At 37.8% G+C, this 18,967-nt stretch overlaps 1 protein-coding gene across 1 annotated transcript in view; it reads left to right on the forward strand.

Annotated features, from left to right (window-relative positions):
• The window catches only part of atm (ATM serine/threonine kinase), a 36,155-nt gene that overhangs the window by 15,609 nt on the left and 1,579 nt on the right, over positions 1 to 18,967 (forward strand). The window contains exons 43-62 of the mRNA XM_088345866.1: positions 161 to 309; positions 389 to 493; positions 574 to 693; positions 1,451 to 1,676; positions 1,815 to 1,985; positions 2,825 to 2,944; positions 3,356 to 3,573; positions 3,793 to 4,000; positions 4,694 to 4,816; positions 4,907 to 5,047; positions 7,329 to 7,467; positions 8,796 to 8,878; positions 11,666 to 11,806; positions 13,227 to 13,343; positions 13,504 to 13,653; positions 16,467 to 16,632; positions 16,772 to 16,858; positions 16,935 to 17,049; positions 17,343 to 17,406; positions 17,935 to 18,077. Of these exons, the coding sequence (XP_088201992.1) occupies positions 161 to 309; positions 389 to 493; positions 574 to 693; positions 1,451 to 1,676; positions 1,815 to 1,985; positions 2,825 to 2,944; positions 3,356 to 3,573; positions 3,793 to 4,000; positions 4,694 to 4,816; positions 4,907 to 5,047; positions 7,329 to 7,467; positions 8,796 to 8,878; positions 11,666 to 11,806; positions 13,227 to 13,343; positions 13,504 to 13,653; positions 16,467 to 16,632; positions 16,772 to 16,858; positions 16,935 to 17,049; positions 17,343 to 17,406; positions 17,935 to 18,077 (2,786 nt within the window). The remainder of the gene's footprint in view (positions 1 to 160; positions 310 to 388; positions 494 to 573; positions 694 to 1,450; positions 1,677 to 1,814; positions 1,986 to 2,824; positions 2,945 to 3,355; positions 3,574 to 3,792; positions 4,001 to 4,693; positions 4,817 to 4,906; positions 5,048 to 7,328; positions 7,468 to 8,795; positions 8,879 to 11,665; positions 11,807 to 13,226; positions 13,344 to 13,503; positions 13,654 to 16,466; positions 16,633 to 16,771; positions 16,859 to 16,934; positions 17,050 to 17,342; positions 17,407 to 17,934; positions 18,078 to 18,967) is intronic.

Here is an 18,967-nt window from a genome sequence, read left to right on the forward strand (position 1 = left end):
CTTCCGATAGCTAAATGTATACTGTTAATACGGGGAATCAATTATGTAATCTTGTTTTTTATCCTGTTAGTGTAACGGTCTGGTCTCTTAATTATTTGTCAAATCAATGCTTTTTTATTTATTTATTTTTTCTCATGAGTCTATTTTTGCCCACACACAGGGCCTACAGAATTTTGGCCTGAGCAGCATCCTCTCCACCTATATGAGGGGTCTGGAAAGTGAAGGTGTGGAGTGGGGAGCTGAGCTGAGGGAGCTACGTTTCCAAGCTGCCTGGAGAAACACTCAATGGGACTGCGATATGTCTGAAAGGTGCAGAAAAGGAAAACATTGTTAATTGTAATTTTTGTACTTGATGTACAGTAACTTTATATTTTTTTATAAATATCAGGAGTGACAAACACAAGCCAGGATTCCATGAGTCTGCGTTCTGTGCCTTACAAGCATTGAGGGACAAGGAGTTTTCCGTCTTTGATGATACCCTCAAACAAGCAAGGTCTATCGAGTTTTTAAACGATTGTGTAATGGCATCATATATTGATGGTCAAATAATTTGACCTTTTTTTCCCCCCTCAGAGGTAGGGAGGTTGAGGAGCTTTGTAGGGGTAGTCTGGAGGCGGTGTCATCACTGTACCCGGCCCTAAGGAACCTGCGGAGCATCAGAGAGCTGGAGAGCATCAAACTCCTCTTCTCTAGGTAGTGACGTATCAATTATACAGTGCTGTGAAAAAGCATTTGCCCGCCTCCTGATTTCTGTGTTTCTTTTGCATAGTTATCACTCACAAAGGTTTCAGATCATCTAACCAATTTTAATATCACACAGAAAAAGAAACACAAAATTCAGTTTTTGAAAAGGTAATTCCGTTTATTAGGGCACAAAAAAAATCAAAACCCATCTGGCCCTGAACCTAATAGCGAATTGGGCCACCTTGGGCAGCGATCCCAGAAATCAAACGTCACGATCATTGGTAATGAGTCTTTCACAATACTGTGGAGGAAATTTGGCCCATTTTCCTTGTTTCAAATATGCCATATTGGAGAGTTTTCTAGCATGAACTGCCCATTTAAGGTCATACCACACCATCTCAAATTGATTTAAATCCGGACTTAGAGTTGGCCACCCCAGAACCGTCATCTTGTTTTGTTTCTAGCCAGCTAGAGGTGGACTTGCTGGTGTGTTTTGGATCCTTGTCCTGCTACATGATCCATAGGTTTGGAATTTTTTTTGTGCCTTAATAAATTGAATCAGCATTTCAAAACAACATTTTGTTTTTCCTTGGGTAGTGCCTGTGTGATATTAAAATGAGTTTGATGATTTGAAACCTTTGTGATTGATAACTATGCAAAAAACACAGAAATCAGGTAAGTGGGAAATAATTTTTCACTGCACCGTATGTCTAAGTGTTAATGTCAATAAGGTGATTCCAACCCTTTTCACTGTATCGTCTTTCAGATCATTCTCAGAGCTTGGAGCAAAGAATGTGTGTAACCAGTTACGACAACACTCGCAGCTGCTTGCGAACAGTGAATTTTTGTTAGTGGAGCCCATCTTGGCCATTCGCTCCGTGTCCTACAACACACTAATGTCAAGACCCGACACTTCTCAGTATCTCTGCTCAGTGCTCACTGACCACCTTTTGGAGCTTTGTCAGCTGGCTCGCAAGGCAGGAAACACACAGGTAACATTTCCCTAAAAGGTTACATACCTAAGGAAATATGTGTTCGTTTTCTGTCTATATTTTTTCTGCCTTAGTTTAAAACTGAGCATGATGAACATTAGCGACTGTAGTTCTCAACATGTTTCCGTTTGTTTCCAGTTAGCAGAGCGAGCAGTGTTTCAGATGAAGCAGCTTGGAGTTGAAGGCAACAGACTTTTGTCACCTGTATCACCATGGCAACTGGAAGAAGCTCAAGTGTATTGGGTGAAAGGAGAACAAGTTCTGGCTTTGGGCCTTCTGAGACAGATGATACAGAAACTTGAGGAAAGGGTAAGAAAACTCAAAGCACTCGTTCCTGTTGTGAATTTTCGAAAGTAGGGCCCCAGCAAATTATCATATTGATTGAATCGTCAATTATTCAGATAAACTAAAACATATTTCATTTCAAACTTTGTAATATAAGTAAAATATTTGTTAAATAAACAGTTATAAAAAACAGCAATTTCTGTGGATTTTTTTATGGCCCATACCATGCCAGAAAATACGAAAAAATGTTCGCCCTTGATTAAAGTAAAATGAAATTGCCTGTGTCAGGCTAAAATAACAATCAAATTGATATATTTTAAAACAGTCAAAGATTTGTAGAAATAATACCGACTAGTGTTGACTGACCAATATTAAGAAAAATCATTACATTTACCTAATTGTGACAAGGGTGTAGTTTTGCCATGGTCGGATGGGCCCATCATCACCAATTTTGAGCAATCATTGTTTTGCCCCGCCTATTTTATGTGATCAATTAAATGAAAATGCTAATGTCCAACCTATGCGAAGACCAAACCTACGCCCTTAGATTGTGACCAATGCATTCTGGTACCATGAGCAAAATGTTTAGTTTCAATTCACCACAAAGTGAATGAAGATGAAAAAAATCTTAAAAATGTTGACAATCTAATTTTAAAAATTAGGATAGTTTTTTTATCTTAAGGGGTATCTAGATCTATGAAAAAAACACACAATTATATGAATTATTGATTAATTTAATGATCGATTTAGTTGCTGTGTAATTGTTGCACTTCTATCTGAAAGAAAAACACACTTACTATGATCCTGAACTTAAAAATGTCCCACCTTGGTTTTGTTTTTGTATTTTTGTGCCTTTTTAACAGTTTGACTTCAATCCTGGTTTGGCACCAATCTACACAGAGTGCCTTAGGCTCTGTGGCAACTGGCTGGCTGAAACGTGCCAGGAAAGTCCTGGAGTTATTTTGGAACAATATTTGGAGAGAGTAAGATTGTATTTCTTTAACAGTTGATTTTCATCTAGTTACTGAGAAGGACACAAAAAAACCCTAGACTCTCACAGAAATGGTAACAGCAAATTTTATATGGAACTGATTTACATGAAAAACATCACACAAACACAAGCTTAGAAAATCCCATCTACTACAATATAATATAGATCAGAAGTAAGCATTCAGTTATTTTAACAAACAATTATGAGTTTCCAATTTCTTGTTTATAAATGTACGGTAATTATTACAGGTTTGACCATCTTTTAGTAATTTTTTAAGGTTTATTTTTAAATGTTACGATTATTAGTCTGTCAAAAAATTCAAAATTGTTGTCAATTTACGACCAAAAACATTCCCTGTTAACTTTTTGCTACTCTGTAAATGCTTTGTAATGCCCTCTTTTAGGCTGTTGAGGTCATTAAGGGTGAGTCAGGAGTGCAGGACTCTCGCCTGATGAACGAGCGAATGGAGGCCTTCCTGTCACTGGCTCGTTTTTCAGACGCCCAGTACCAGAGCATTGATAAATACATGACTTCCTCCGAGTTTGAGAATAAACAGGCCCTGCTTGAGAAGGCAAAAGAAGAGGTGGATCTGATGAAGGAGCACAATGTAACCAAAAACAGGTTTGTACAACTCTGGGTTGTATATTTATTCCGCGTCACTTAAAATTCTACATGTATATGTGCATTATATGCGGTAGCTTTGAATTTCAGTAACATTTTCTTTAATGACAAGAAAGGTGTTCTATTCTATTCTGATTTGTATGCTCCCCCCTTAACTTTGGTTTTGCAATGTAGCTCTTTTGATTTTTTTAATGTCGATAGTATTTCTTCTGCGTACAGGTATACAGTAAAGGTTGAAAGAGAGCTAGAGCTGGACGAGAAGGCCCTTTCAAACCTGCAGGCGGACAGACAGCGCTTCCTGTGTAAGGCAGTGGAGAATTACATACAGTGCCTGGAGCAAGGCGAGGAGCACGACACCTGGGTGTTCCGCTTGGCCTCGCTCTGGCTGGAGAATGCAGACATTAGACCTGTCAATGACATGATGAAGGTTTGTCAGTTACTCTAGAACAGGGGTCTCAAACTCCTGATCGTGTAGAGCAGGGGTCTCCTACCTTTTTAAGCAGAGAGCTTCTTTTCTTTTTTTTTTTTTTTTTTTTTTACTAATTAGCCAAAAGGGCATCCAGTTCGATATACATTACTAAAATAACAAAGGTTTCATGTTATTACTCTGTTATTACTATGTTTTTACTATGTTATTACCAGGTTAATTATTGGAAGTATGGTTAAATAGATTCAGTCAACCACTAAAAATAAATCAATTTACTAGAAAATCACAATGACCCAACACCAGTGAGCTATTTTAAAAACAGGTTGGCAGGCACCATAGCACCCTGGTGCCTGTGGGCACTACGTTGGCGGTCCTTGGTGTAGTGACATCATGCTAATAAAGTTTTTTTGTTTCTATTTGTTAGCGTAACATACTACACTGCATATAGAAATATGCAATCATGGAATATGTTGAAAGTAAAAAGGCACTGCAGTTACACATGCCTAATAATACCTTTGGTGTAGAACTTTAAAAAAAAACGATCCGCTTTCCTTTTGTAAAAGCTCAATTTCGTCCTATCTCACCTGGAACTGGCTCCTGCCGACCCCAATTTTTTCGAGTCTCAGACCAATGCTCTATAATTTCCTTTGTGTTGGTAGTCTTAAAATGTATCAGGATTTTTTTGTTTTTCAGAAAGGAGTCAAGAAAATCCCTTCCTACAAGTTTGTTCCTCTCATGTATCAGCTCGCTGCCCGTATGGGTACCAAGATGGCGTCTGGCGGAGAAGACGTAGGCTTCCATGAAGTCCTTTTTGATGTGAGATGTTGTTCTTTAAGAATTCTATTTTTATCATAGGGGGAGCTTGTCTTCTGACTATAATTGCTGTTCCTTTTTTGGCTCTTCTAGGTAATTTTCCGCTCTTGTCTTGAGCACCCTCATCATACGCTGTTCATCATTTTTGCCCTGGTCAACGCCAACAAGGACGAAGAGTTTTGTACTAGTCGTCTGACAAAGAGTGCCCCACGGCAGTCATCACCCTTTGATGTGGTAGGATCGCATAAAAGGAATCCAAATGAATTAAATCTTTCCCAATATGACTGCATTAGAAATTCAGTCAAAAAACAGGGTGCAGTGTTAATGTAAAACAATAATTAGTTAGTCACTATTTACATTCAATATTCTGTCCCAAAAATTATTTAATTCATCCCATAGATTACTGACACCAAAAAGTAGCGTGTTACTTTGAAAGTAACTATAGTTACAAATTACTGCGTATGCTTGTATAGACTCCAACCCCTAAAAACTCTTTAAAATACAGTATTATAAGGCGCATTTAAAAGCCTTTATTTTCTTCAAAAGCTGACCATTCACCTTATAATACAAGTGTGCCTTATATATGGATCAATATTAAGTCGCAAGGTCTCTCAATTAAGGCTAGCAGCTGCCGACTAGATTTTCCCTTGTAGGCGAAGAAGTCCGCGGTGTATGCTGGGATATATATACTGGCGTTTCATTTCCTAACCAATGTGTCACTCATCATTTGAATCAGGCACTATTGGCCAAAGTTATTCGGAGAAAAGGAGGCGGGTCTTTTTAAGCATTTACAGGCTAAAGCGGGGCAAAACAAAGCCTGCAATTGGTCGTAAAAGATGAATGTGAATCACTTTTTGGTTGCTCTGCTGTATGGAGAAAACATTGTTTACTAGTCTGTATTTATAAACAGGAATTATGGGGCTAAACAGACAGCTAGCAACAGATACTTCTCGGCGGATTTTTTTCTTTTATTTGTCTGCATTATTGCGTGTTTTGGAGTGTGTAAATATTTTACACGGTTGGATTTACTACACTCACGGATGTAAGAGGACCATGGTTGCGTATTATTATTGAAAGTGATGGCTGCAAGACTACTTTGGTGAGCTTTATATTTTCTTAGTATCTTGTTTCAGACTGATTTTGATATTTCTGTGATGAGTCTATTTCTAAATTCAATTCAATTTAAAGTGTTTATTGTCTTATGCACAGTAAAGAACCACGTTTCCCTGCACAATGAAATTCTTACTTTGCGGTCAACACAGTTGTGAGCAAAAAATGAAATAGAAATTGAGAAATTGTTGGCATTTCTTGAATCCCAGAAGTTTATTGGTGACATCGTACAGACACCGTGTCTGAAACACGTATTTGATTCTTTGCGAGCCAACGAAATCTAAAGGGGTTAAAAAGTTAGACTGAACTATCTGTTTTGTTGATGTTCCCAGCATAGCGCCTTATAGTTTGGTGCGCCTTATGTATGGAAAATATATGACAAAAACAATTTTTGTGTGGTGCGCGTTTTAGTCGTGAAAATACAGTACTCACATAATAACAGAAATAAGAGAACCTGTAAACCTGGGGTCTCCAATGTGGTTCCTCCTAAAGATGGTTGAGGTGCCCGCGAACCTGTTCTGAAAATAGCTCACAGTGATGGGTCATTGTGATTTTCTAGTAAAATATTTTTTTATCGGTTGATTTGAGTATTTGACCCAATTTTTAATAATTAACCTGCTAATAACATAGTAACAAAATGATTCGTTATCTTAGAGATTCCAATAGATAAATTCCAGTTGATGGCTTGCATGGACAAAAATAATCTATTCAAGTATTGATAATGATTTGTAAGCAGTTAAATTGAAGTAGAATGGGATGTGTTCATGTATTATTTATTTATCCTTTTTATTTTATTTTAGAGGAAATACAACAAACTAAATTTCAATTTTAGGGTTTTAGAAAGCAAATGAGCAAAAAGTGTGGATTTTTTTTCTAGCTGTCTGGCTCCTTTTTGGCTTTGAAGCTAGATGTAATCCTACATTTGAGCTATTTAGCAAGCTATCTGGCTATCTTTTTACATTTTTTGCATGCTATCTAGCTCAGATTTGATCTTTTTTTGCTAGTTATCAAGCTGAATGTTGGCTTCCTATCTAGCTTTGTTTTTGACTTTTTATCCGGCTATTTAGCCCTTTTAGCTAGCGATCTAGCCCCCTTTTAGTTACTAACCTGTTTACCTTTTTAGCTAACTATCAAGCTACCCTTTTAGCCATTTAGCAAGCCACCTAGCTAAGTTCCTATTTTAGATATTCATATCAAAGCGGACGCCCTTTGCGCTAATTAGAAAACAAGCAAAATAGTGTTGTTGAGTGAATGAATTGATTCAAAAATAATCTTGTCGACATGTAGTTGTTATACCACTTGATTATTAAATTATAAATATCCATTTGCATGTTGTCTTCACAGCTATGGCCTTCCCTTTTTTAAAAAAAAGTAACCCCACACATTTGGTGATTCCCTCTTGTAGGATCGCTCAGATGTGGCCCAGAAGATCATCGGTGCCGTCAGGAAAAAGAGAGGCGAAATGATTAGGGGTATCGAGCGACTTTGCGACGCTTATATCCAGTTGGCTTATCTCGACGCCAGCCGGCACAAAATGGAAAAAAGTGAGTGAAATATTCAAACCAGGGGGTTTCTAAACATTTCACTCCTAGGGTCATGTAGAGAAAAAATTGAGGGATTCAAGGGCCACATTGATTTTGTTTTGGGGGTAATTTACTGAAATCAGTGTTTTTTGCGCGTCACGGCAGCTGAATGGTTCCTGTTCCGCGGCACAGTGTTGAGATCATAGGTTCAAATTCAGCTACCAGCCTTCCTGTGTGGAGTTTGCATGTTCTACCCATGCTTGTATGGGCTTGAGTGAGTAATATGTCTCTGTGTGCCCTGCGGCTGGCTGAACTTGTTCAGGGTGTGCCCTGCCCACTGCCAGCCACTGCCTTTTATATTTTTTTTTTCATTTTTAGCTGTAATCGATTCACTAAATTTTCTTAAATATGACAGCAACAGGGCAGCACGGCGGCACAGTTCTGAGGTCATGAGATCGAACCTCCTGTGTGGAGTTTGAATGTTCTCCCTGTGCTTGTGTGGGTTCCCTCCGGGCACTCCGGTTTCCTCCCACATTCCAAAAAGATGCATGTAAGGTTAATTGGCTGGTCCAAATTGTCCCTAGGTGTGAATGAGTGAGTGAGTTGTCTGTCTCTGTGTGCCCTGCGACTGGCTGTTCTGGGTGTCCCCTGCCCACTGCCTGAAGATGGCTGAGATGGGCTCCAGCACCCCCGTGACCCTGTTTGAGTATATGCGGTGCAGACGACGGATGGATAGTGTTTTTAGACTTTCCTTTTTTTAAATCACCATTGTTTTTAGAATTAGAGTTGTTTTTATTGTCATTAATTTCAACCTAGTGTCATTGATTGATGATTTACAATGGTTTTCAAAGTTGTTTTAGAATTCTCCAAAGGCTTGGGTGCTCAGGCACTTGTTACCTATACTATATAAATAGTAAACCTTACAAAAAAGCAAATGCCCTGCTTTTAAACAGCAGCAAAATGTCAGCCTTTCCTTCAGAACCAAAACAAGAGCAGACAGTTTTTCATAAATAAACTACTCGTTACGAATCCCTATGTGATTAGAACTTTGAAACAGTACAGAATAAGTAAGGATACATTTCTCCTAAAATAAGTGTGATATACTAATTTGCATGTTTACAGTTTCTTTGTAAAAGGCTGTACAGTTGATGTGTTTTTTGAGTAGAAAACCATCCTTTTAGTGTATCTTGAGCCATTAAAATAGCGTTGGTGGTACAAAAATGGCGCGGGGGCTGTGTTTGGACATCCCTGAGATACACTGATTTGCAAATGTAGTGATTTTCCACTTCCTAATATAGGTAAATTGCATTTGAATCAGCACTGATTTGCGTTCTGTGCCTTTCTTACAGAGGCAATTCCAATTCCAGCGGATCAAACCATTCACCGGATCAAAGATCTGGATCAAGTTGCAATACCCACTGTTGAGATCAAGGTACTCAAAAAATATATAAATTTTTTTTTTAGGGAACAGTGGAAATCGTATTATTTTATTTACGTTTGTATTCTTTAATTATGTCATATTACCTGTCTAATAGAAAGGCAACCTTTCATTTATTTCCATTTATATTTTCCACAACGAAAGAAAAACTACACTTTGACTTTGTTATAACAACTAAACTGTCAATATGGCTTGGGTTTCCCATACCCTAGTTGAGTGCTTCCCAACCTCTTTTGTCCTTAGGAACACTTTTTCCCCATCAATAAGTCTCGAGGCACACAGACCTTTGAAAATATTTAAAGATTGATTTCTAGTACCAGTTTAATGTTTTTTTTTTTAAGCTCAAAGTTGGGGTGCGTCATCTAAGGTGCCCCAGTGTGTAATATTTGACCACTCGATGGCACTGTCTTGTCTAATGCAAACAAAAGCCAGTGCCAAGAGCACAGCATAGCAGCAAGATGCCAGACAAACATGGCGGCGACTTCTAGGTAGGGATTCTACAATCTAAAATATATACAAATTTCTCTGTATGTTTTTTTTTTTTTTTATAAAAAATAATATTGGTATGATGGTTCATATTTTTCCCTAGTATTATTCAAATCAATATTATTTTATTTACTGAAAAGCTTTTTGTGACACTAGAAGGCAATAAATATTTCACTGTCCCTTTAAGTATGTTTTAACAATGCCCTACTGAGAAAAGCCCTCATGCTTTCTTTTTCTCAGCGCGCCCACTTGCTTTTAGCTTACTTTTAACAAAGCTGTTCAGGGCAAGAAACACTAGGTAAAAGAAATGGGTGTGGGGGGGAGTGCTGGAGATTGACGTCATGCTTGTCCATGTGTTGTTTTTGGTTCCTATTCGTAAGTGTAGCACGAAAATGATGAAAGTAAGAAAATGTTTCAAATTCTATACAATTCTTTTAAATGATCATGTTGCTTAAACTGACTGCATAAAGGTAACACAGATTATTTGTTAATGAGTCTGGTGTAATTTGAGATTTTGCTACATTTTAAACAGTTTTTCAAGTTTTACTATATTTTCATCTTTTTTTCTAGAAAAATAACACGAATAAAACTTAACCTGCCAAAGTCTATTGCCAGTGGAACCCCAAAATGTTTTACTATACTTTTTCTGGTTTTTTTATTTTTTTTAAATTACTTTCAGGAAAATAAGAAAATAATTCAAATGAGAACAATTATGAGAAATATTTTTTACTTCACCAAACAAAAATGTTATTTGATATACAGTTTTTCCCTACCTCGTGAGCAGATAATTAGTACACAAAAATAACAAAAAAATGGTAATATAGCGCAACATACTGATAAAGATGAATGTAACAGTCCCTCAGCTGATCAATGGAAACTGCAATGATACTGAACAATAGCATGGTTTTTTTGCAAAGATAAAATTGGGAGAGTCCCTGTGGCACTCTAGACCACTGTTTTTCAACCAGTCTGCCGGGGCACACTACTGTGCCGTGAGACCTTGTCTAGTGTGCTGCTGGAATTTGCCCAATTTTATCTTTCCAAAAAATGTCTTTGAAGCAAAATAACAGGGGTGGGGAACAAGTTTGACACAAAGAGCCGAAATCTTTATCTGTCAGAGTCAAAGAGCCACACCACGCACTGACCTGCCATGACAAACAGACACACACAAACACGTACAGTTAAAAACATATTATTTCCCATAACACACTTCTCTCCTTACAATACAAGTATTGTTCTTGTGTTGATTTCAAGGAAAGTGTCCACCCTCAATACAAACAAAAAAAAAAACTACACATGAAACAAGGCAAAGAGCCACAGTACCGTAAATTCCGGACTATAGAGCGCACCTGATTATAAGCCGCACCCACCACATTTTAAGAGGAAAACCGATTTTGTACTTACACAAGCCGCACCTGTATATAAGCCGCATGCGCCCACATTAAAAAATGTAACACAAACACAAAATTAACCCAAACCCGACTTTAAGTCCCGCGATTGAAACTAAATGTCCTTCATTAAAGTACACAGTCCAAAAATCACAGCCGGCAAAATGAACGGAAAATGATACCGGTACTTAAGGTTTGATGCAGACCTGCAGAGTCCGGGTCCCATTGTAAGTAATCCAAGGAAAAAAGTGTATATTTCCAAAGGTAAGGGTGGGGAAAAATATATATCCACTATTGTCCGCCGCGTCCACAAACAGGTCCGTCTGTTCCTCACCTTTACCGGTCCCCACTTCCCGTCACCCCGCGTTTGTTCCACCCCTCCTTTTTCATTCGCCCGTGCAAAACATATCAGAATAAGTGTCTAAAATAAATACAAATAAATACATTACAAAAATGTACAGTTGCAAATACATATTATACATGGGTTACACATATTTACAAAGAAAGACGGTACATCGAGAGAGTTTTCAAAGCTTTAATAATAATAATATAGCTTTGACAGGGCAGTTAATGGTAGCAACACTCGAGCGCCACTGGCGGCCGTTAGAAAAATTACATAAATTGGCCACATCACTGAATAAGCCGCAGGGTTGAAAGTTTGGGGAAAAAGTAGCGGCATATAATCCAGAATTTACGGTATATAGAAAATATGATGTGGCAAAGAGCCGCATTCTTATCGGCCAAGAGCCGCATGCGGTTCTAGAGGCACGTGCTCGCCACCCCTGCACAATAATGTGCCCCTCCACACTGATTGGAATAACCCTGCCCTAGTTTTTTATTTGAAATGATGTCAGGTGTTCCCAAACATTCATAACACCAGGTTCAATTTGTTTCTCCGCTTGAACAGGTCGATCCTTCGGGTCGCTATGATGACGTTGCAACAATTCATTCCTTCATGCCGCATTATAACTTGGCCGGAGGAGTCAACCTGCCAAAGATTATAGATTGTGTCGGCTCTGATGGCAAGCGCAGAAGGCAGCTGGTCAAGGTGGGTGTATGTTTATTTGCTTCACTTTCATTTCAATCTCACTTTGATGTTGAGGTTGAATAAGTTTCTAGTCACAAATACGTTTTTCTTAGCTTTCTCCCGAATGTTTATTAAGGCTTAGTCTCCAGCAATTGTCTGTTTGATTGGTGACGTCTCTCTTTTTGCCGTCTGTTAATAATTGATGTGTTTCTGTGTGCGGACAAACATTAGTTTGAAGATCACAAATAGTTTTTCGCACCTTTGTCATCAAACGCTGGGTGTGTGTTTTTAAGTGAGTGTGAAAAACTTGAAGTTAATCATTTACTTTTTGACACAGTCATCATGAAAAGCATGCTTTTCTTGTGCAAAGCATACACTCTTGTCAAATGAAGGAAAAAGTGTATTAAGATCTAAAATAGTAATCTTTTTTTTTTTTTAAGACATTTTCAAGAACTTTTTTTCTGTTGAATATTTTGATTTCTTATAGCAATAGTTAAATATTTGGGAAAATATAGAAAAATAAGTAGTCATTATATTTCTGAGTAAAACCCTTTTTTCCCCGCTATTTTAAAAATGTGCTCATTTTAGTTGATTTTTTTTCCTGCAAATAATACCAGATTGAATTATTTTTTTCTCATTTTTAGAGTTTATAAACTCTTTCCTAGTTAATCTAAATTAACTAATCCAATAAATGTATTAAAGGTAAATTAAATTAGTTTTCTTAATTTTAAGACTTTTTCTTTCTCAATTAAACTAAATCAACCAAATAAATTAATTAAACCCAAATTAGTAAATTTTTCTAATTTTAAGACTTTTTCACATTTTTTTTATTTCAACTAAATCAGCTAATCAAACGAATTAAATAAAACCAAATTAATTCAATTTTCCCAATTTTAAAGATTTTCAAATCTTAAGTCAAGAAATATTTTATATTGGAATCCTTTATTTCAAATATTCATCTTATTTTAAGATTAATATAAATTAATGTATAATGTTTTGGGTTATTTGAATTATTCAAAACATAAATATTGTTATTCAGCAAAAAAAAAAACGTTTTTTTTTACTCTAAAATTCTAAAAAGAACGGATAACATGCCAGTGGAAAAATAATGTATTCCTCCCTGTGTATATTTTCCTATCATACTTGCAGCTTTACACAATTTTAGAAGAGTAAAACAGGCAGATCATTTCTATTTTAAGTATTATTTCTCTTACTTTACTACTAATTAAGGATAAGATAGATAATAAAAAAATATTTGATATAGTTATAGACCAAATTAGATTTATTTTCAACCAACATAATTATTTTTCCTGCAGTTTTGAGTTTTACATTTCCATAAGCATCATTTGGATTTTTTTTTATGTGAGCAAGTAAGAAAATATTTTTGGAAAACGAAAACGGGAAGTTTCGCCTAAATGTTTTCACGTTTCTTCGTGTGCAGGGCAAAGACGACCTGCGACAAGATGCGGTGATGCAGCAAGTGTTCGGCATGTGTTCCATGTTGCTTCAGCGCAACAGCGACACTCGCAAGAGGAAGCTCAACATTAGAAGATATAAGGTCTCATTGGAATCACATTTTGAACCTTATCAATGATGGGTTTTTCCTATCTCTGTTTCATGCAGTGACTTAAAACTAATATTGTTTTCTCCACTATCAAAAACGAATGAATCTTTTTTGCTTCTTTTGAGATGAGAATGATTTTTCTGTTCGTTCTAAGGTGGTCCCCTTCTCCCAGTGCAGCGGAGTCCTTGAATGGTGCTCCGGCACAGTTCCCCTTGGAGAGTTCCTGGCGGATCCAGCTAAAGGGGCCCACAAACGATACCGACCTCAGGACGCATCTAGCCTCGCATGCCGCAAAAAGATGATGGTACCACTTGCACATTGATCACGGGAATTCCACATAATTTCGTTCTGAGTTGGGAATCACAAAGTCAAATTGTCATACAGCCGGGGATAGAAACCTATGTTAATTATCAAATGCATTCCAAACTCCCAGTACTCCAGCCAGAATCATGAACCTAATAATGTAATAAGTATTTCTTACGTGTGTGTATGATTTAGATAAATAAATCCGTATACATGTATAGGGAAAATGAAATATTTACTTTGGTGTGACATGACTTGAACTGGTAAAGTGGAGTAGCTGTTGGATGCAGAGAGGGAGCGATGACAACAATAGAATTAAAATAACACTAATTTTAAAACGTACACTTATGGAAATATGCATGGTCTTAGAGGATTTCCTTGCTTTAATTACTTCCTTATTTTTAATAATCTTTGATTACGGCCATTCAACTTACAAAGGGTAGCAATTTATGTGGCTTCTTCTTATTTCTTGATAATCGCCTGCTTCGTTGGTTATCATGTTTTTTGCTTCTCCTATTGGCCTGACTGCAAGCCTTGGGACTTATAGCAGTACAAAAAATACAATATTGTATCGCTGTATCGTGGGGACATAGCACATTTTTTTAAGTGATCACATAATCTCATTAGAGACATGTCCCCTCGTCCGTGCCGAAATTATGCCTTTGGACCAATAGCAGACTGGCATCTAAGGCCAGGTTTAGACTGCAGGAAAATCTGACTTTTTTTCTTTTGCACAAACGCAACCTATATCCAATCTGTTATAGTTCATCTAAACGGCACATAACCAGTTTTTCTTTTCACACCAGACCCAGGTCACCCTCATATGTGGTCTTTAATCCGATAGATATCTGATCTTGTGGAATGCGACTGCTGTGTTAACCGACGAGACGCATTCATGCGACCTGCACTTCACTATTACGTGTTCAACGAGGCAGGAGAAATCATAAACCATGGCGGATGGAATCATTGAGAGCATTCAATGGAGGGAAAGCGAGATTTTGGATTTAATTAAATTGTACATGCGCTTCCTCCGGTGGCACAATATCTCTCAAATTGCTAAATACGCGATGCTGTTAGCTTCCATGAGTACCTCTGCCAACACAGCATGCGGGACACTTGTGGCAAAAGTGAATGGTCTCACAAAAAACATCAGATTTCACCCCAAAATCGAAATTGAGTATTAAGCTCTCGAGTGTGAACCTAGCCTGAGTTGAACACAGCCAAGATGGAATTTTCTATGATTTTGGCCATGCAAAATGATGTTTTTGATGTCGTAAAATGGAGAAAATGTCTTAAAGAGGGCACGACAAACATCTTATGCTGGTGAAAAGGTCGTAAGGTGGAGTTGCAGTATTCCAGGGATATGCCGTACTTAGTATGGATTAAAAACTTAAATATTTGGTCAATATAATGCCCCTATGTTGACATCCATCCATCCACTATCTGCACCGCTTATCCTCAGTAGAGTCGCAGGGGTGCTGGAGCCCATCACAGCTATCTTCGGGCAGTGGGCAGGGGACATCCTGAACTGGTTGCCAGCCAATCGCAGGGCACACAGGGACAGACAACTCACTCGCTCATCCACACATAGGGACAATTTGGACCGGCCAATTCACCTAACATGCATGTTTTTGGAATGTGGGAGGAAACTGGAGTGCCCGGAGCAATGTTCCCTGTAATTTTCCACAGGTCTGAGCGTTCACACAAAGTCGGTGAGCAATGCTTGAAACAGCAACCCCAAGTGTGGCAACTAAATCATTATCAAACGTGTCCAAAACTTGACATCACGTTACATTTTGCTTAGTTTCCGGCAATGCAAAATTATTTTTCACTTTTGAATGAATTGACTAATGTACGATTGCTAAGGTTGCAGGGCCTACAAACGTCATTTGTTTTTACAATTCTTTCACAAGATATCCATTTCTTTTTATTTCCTGGTATCTTTTGTCGCATAATACTAACATTTTTGTAGGCCTACTTAGTCGGTTGCACGTTACAGAACTGTATTTAATTACATTTTTTTAGTGGAAGTACAATGTTGGCAACAAGATTAACTATATATAATTGGAAATTATTTGAATGCAACACAAACTTTTTCCTCTTTTTTGCTGTTTTTTTCTCCTTTTTTTTTAATTTCATTTAAAAAAAAATCTCATTGTGTTTATTTTTTTCTCAGCTTTTCACTACTTTTTCATTTTGGTATTTTTTTCTTTTGGGTTCTATTTCCCCCCCCCCTACCTTTAAGTCATTTTGTGCACAATTTTACATAATATTTGGTCGTGTAGGGATTAAAGAAGCAAAAACCTGAAGAGCTGTTTGGGACCCGAAAGAGACGGTTCTTTTTAGTGAGCCGAGCCAAAGAAGTTGGTTCTCGAAAAACTCTACTGACTTTACTCAACTTCGTTCTACTTCGACATTGACTTCAAAATACCGCATTTAGAACACAGCGTCATGGGAACCCGTGTATTTTTACTTTCATGCAGGGTAACTTAGACTTAATTCCCTTTTTAATTAGCAATTTCGAGCCCTCATTTTTGTGAGCTGGCTAGATTTTCTTATGCGCGGAAAAGCTCTGGGTAGTGCGCAAATGCACACACACGCAGCTTAGAGGGAACATTGGCCCGGAGGAAACCCACGCAAGCACGGGGAGGACATGCAAACTCCACACAGGAATTTCAATCTCATGAACTCAGAACTGTGCCGCACAAGCGCTAACCACTGTGCCGCCGTGCTGCCCCTACCTTGACATAACATGACATTAGAAGACTTGCACTGTTTACAAAATAACTTTGTTAATGAACTTTGTGGTTACAGGAGGCACAGAAACACGGCTTCGACGAGAAGCTCCATGCTTACATGGAAGTGTGCAAAAACTTCAAGCCCGTTTTCAGATATTTCTGCATGGAACGCTTCGTGGACCCAGCCGTGTGGATGGAAAAGCGACTCGCCTATACCCGCAGTGTGGCTACCTCTTCTATTGGTACGAAAACGTAATAAGACTCTCAAGACTAACTGTTTGATAACCAGAATTCATGTAGTCTTAGTAAAATCTGTTTTCATCAATACAGTGTCAAACTTTTGTTAAATCCCAGAAAACATAATTGTCTTATCACCCACAGTTGGTTATATCGTTGGCCTCGGTGACCGTCACATTCAGAATATCCTGATTGACGAGCAGACCGCAGAGCTGGTGCACATCGACTTGGGTAACATCATTGTTAATACATGAAGTTATATCATCTGTGATCTTTGACCATGGTCCCGCTTTCTGGTTGTCATCAGGTGTGGCTTTTGAACAGGGCAAGATTCTGCCTACCCCTGAGACTGTCCCTTTCAGACTCTCTAGGGACATTGTGGATGGGATGGGCATCACTGGTGTGGAAGGAGTTTTTAGGAGGTCAGCAGCAAGGGAGAACACTGTTATTGTACTCTTATTTTGTGTAGTGCTGATTGTTCTGGAAGGATTATTTTAGATTGATCTTCCTTATATCTGATAGTTTACCATTATTTGGTTCCTAAGCAGTTTCTCGCATCTGTTAGTAGGCTCCTATACCTTAAAATAACAAGATATTGTTACACAATTTGTACCCAAATGAAGCTATATACCGGTAATCAATTATTATTTAAAACACAATTGAAAATAACATATTTCAGAGGATATGGTGTTAAGTGAATGTTCTTCCTTTTTAGATGTTGCGAAAAGACCATGGAGGTAATGAGAAGTTCTCAAGAGGCTTTACTCACCATTGTGGAGGTATGACAAAAATTCACATACACACTCCTAAAATTAAAAAAAAGAGTTTGTTTTTTTACATGCCTTTCTGGCTTGTTTTACATGAACAGCTCACTGGCCGGTTGGATTCTTTACAAACTCTGTAGAACTGATGTCAAGTAGTAGTAGTTTGGCAGTAAATTAATTGGAGTATATTTAATTCATCTAATTCGTTTGCATACTTTAGTCTAATTATTTTAAATCCAAAAAACCTGGTAATTTATTTATAAGTCCTCATGTTGAGGTTTTTGATTTTTTTCCTTGCTGTCATGATTTTAGATCAGGGGATGTTGTCATAATAGTTTGTGGTTTGCAATAATCTTTGGTCTGTGCAGTCATTTGAGACTCTTTGTGATTAAGGGCTATACAAATAAACATGACTTGACTATTTATGTTTTCATTTATATATGACTTTGGGGAGCCAAGTATTATTAGGGTGCACACTATGACTTCCCCTTTCTTAGCCACACCAAGTCTCATAAATCTTCTTGTGTATTTTCTTTCACGCAGGTGCTGCTATATGACCCCTTGTTCGACTGGACAATGAACCCCCTCAAAGCTTTCAACCTGCAGCATGATGAACAGCAAGAGCTCAACGCCACCCTCAGTTCAACTATGGGAGGTCATGACTTGGAAAACCACCGCAAAAACAGGTACTCGGCAATCTCTCATTCACATTATTGATATTCTTGTATATTACTGAAGTTTATGGGCTATAGAGCGCACCTTAAAAACTACAAATTGGCCAGAAATTTGAAAGTACGCCTTATAACCTATAAGATGGGAAATGCATACAGTATTTATATGTGTCAAGTCAAGTTTATTTGTATAGCCCTTCATCACAAAGAGTCTCAAAGGGCTGCACAGACCACAGATTATCGCAAATCACAGACTATTATTACACCTGATCTAAAACCTACATGAGGTCAAGGAAAAACTCAAAAACCTCAACAGGAGGAAAATGAAGAAACCTTAAGAAGGGACCGCACATAAGGTCATCCCCCTTCCAAGATGACCAGGCTGCAAGGGATGTTGCAATAACCAATAATACACAGATATTGTCAACATAAAATATTGGTCATTCATAAGCTATAGAATAGAAGCGTATTTTAAGTTTAGATTTTAACATTTCGACTTATGTGTGTGTTTCTACGCACAATCTTATGGAATCTGTGCAATGACTGATCCCAAGCATCACTGACCAACATTGCAAAAAGGCATTCAGTTGCATCTCATCATCACACACACACAGTGGAAGTAACAGATGTTAGAGAATGGAGAAAACAGGAAATATGTCCTGAAAGATGTATGTAAATGCAAATCCCGATTCATCATCACATACACAATAAAGTTGTTTCCCTCGACGTTTGTTTCTGACACAGTGAGTACAAATAATGTTTCAATGAGATCAATTTGAATGCCTTTCCGTATCTGGTCTAGTGTTTAAGTTGCAGCGCTCTCACTGCCTCGACCTGGGTTCAGTTCCCATATCATACGATGTTTTTGTTAGCATAATCTCTAACTGGTTAATCACTGCACTAAT

The sequence above is a fragment of the Urocampus carinirostris genome, chromosome 10, assembly GCF_059441175.1.
Source record: "Urocampus carinirostris isolate Australia breed hairy pipefish chromosome 10, RoL_Ucar_1.0, whole genome shotgun sequence".
NCBI lineage: Eukaryota > Metazoa > Chordata > Actinopteri > Syngnathiformes > Syngnathidae > Urocampus > Urocampus carinirostris.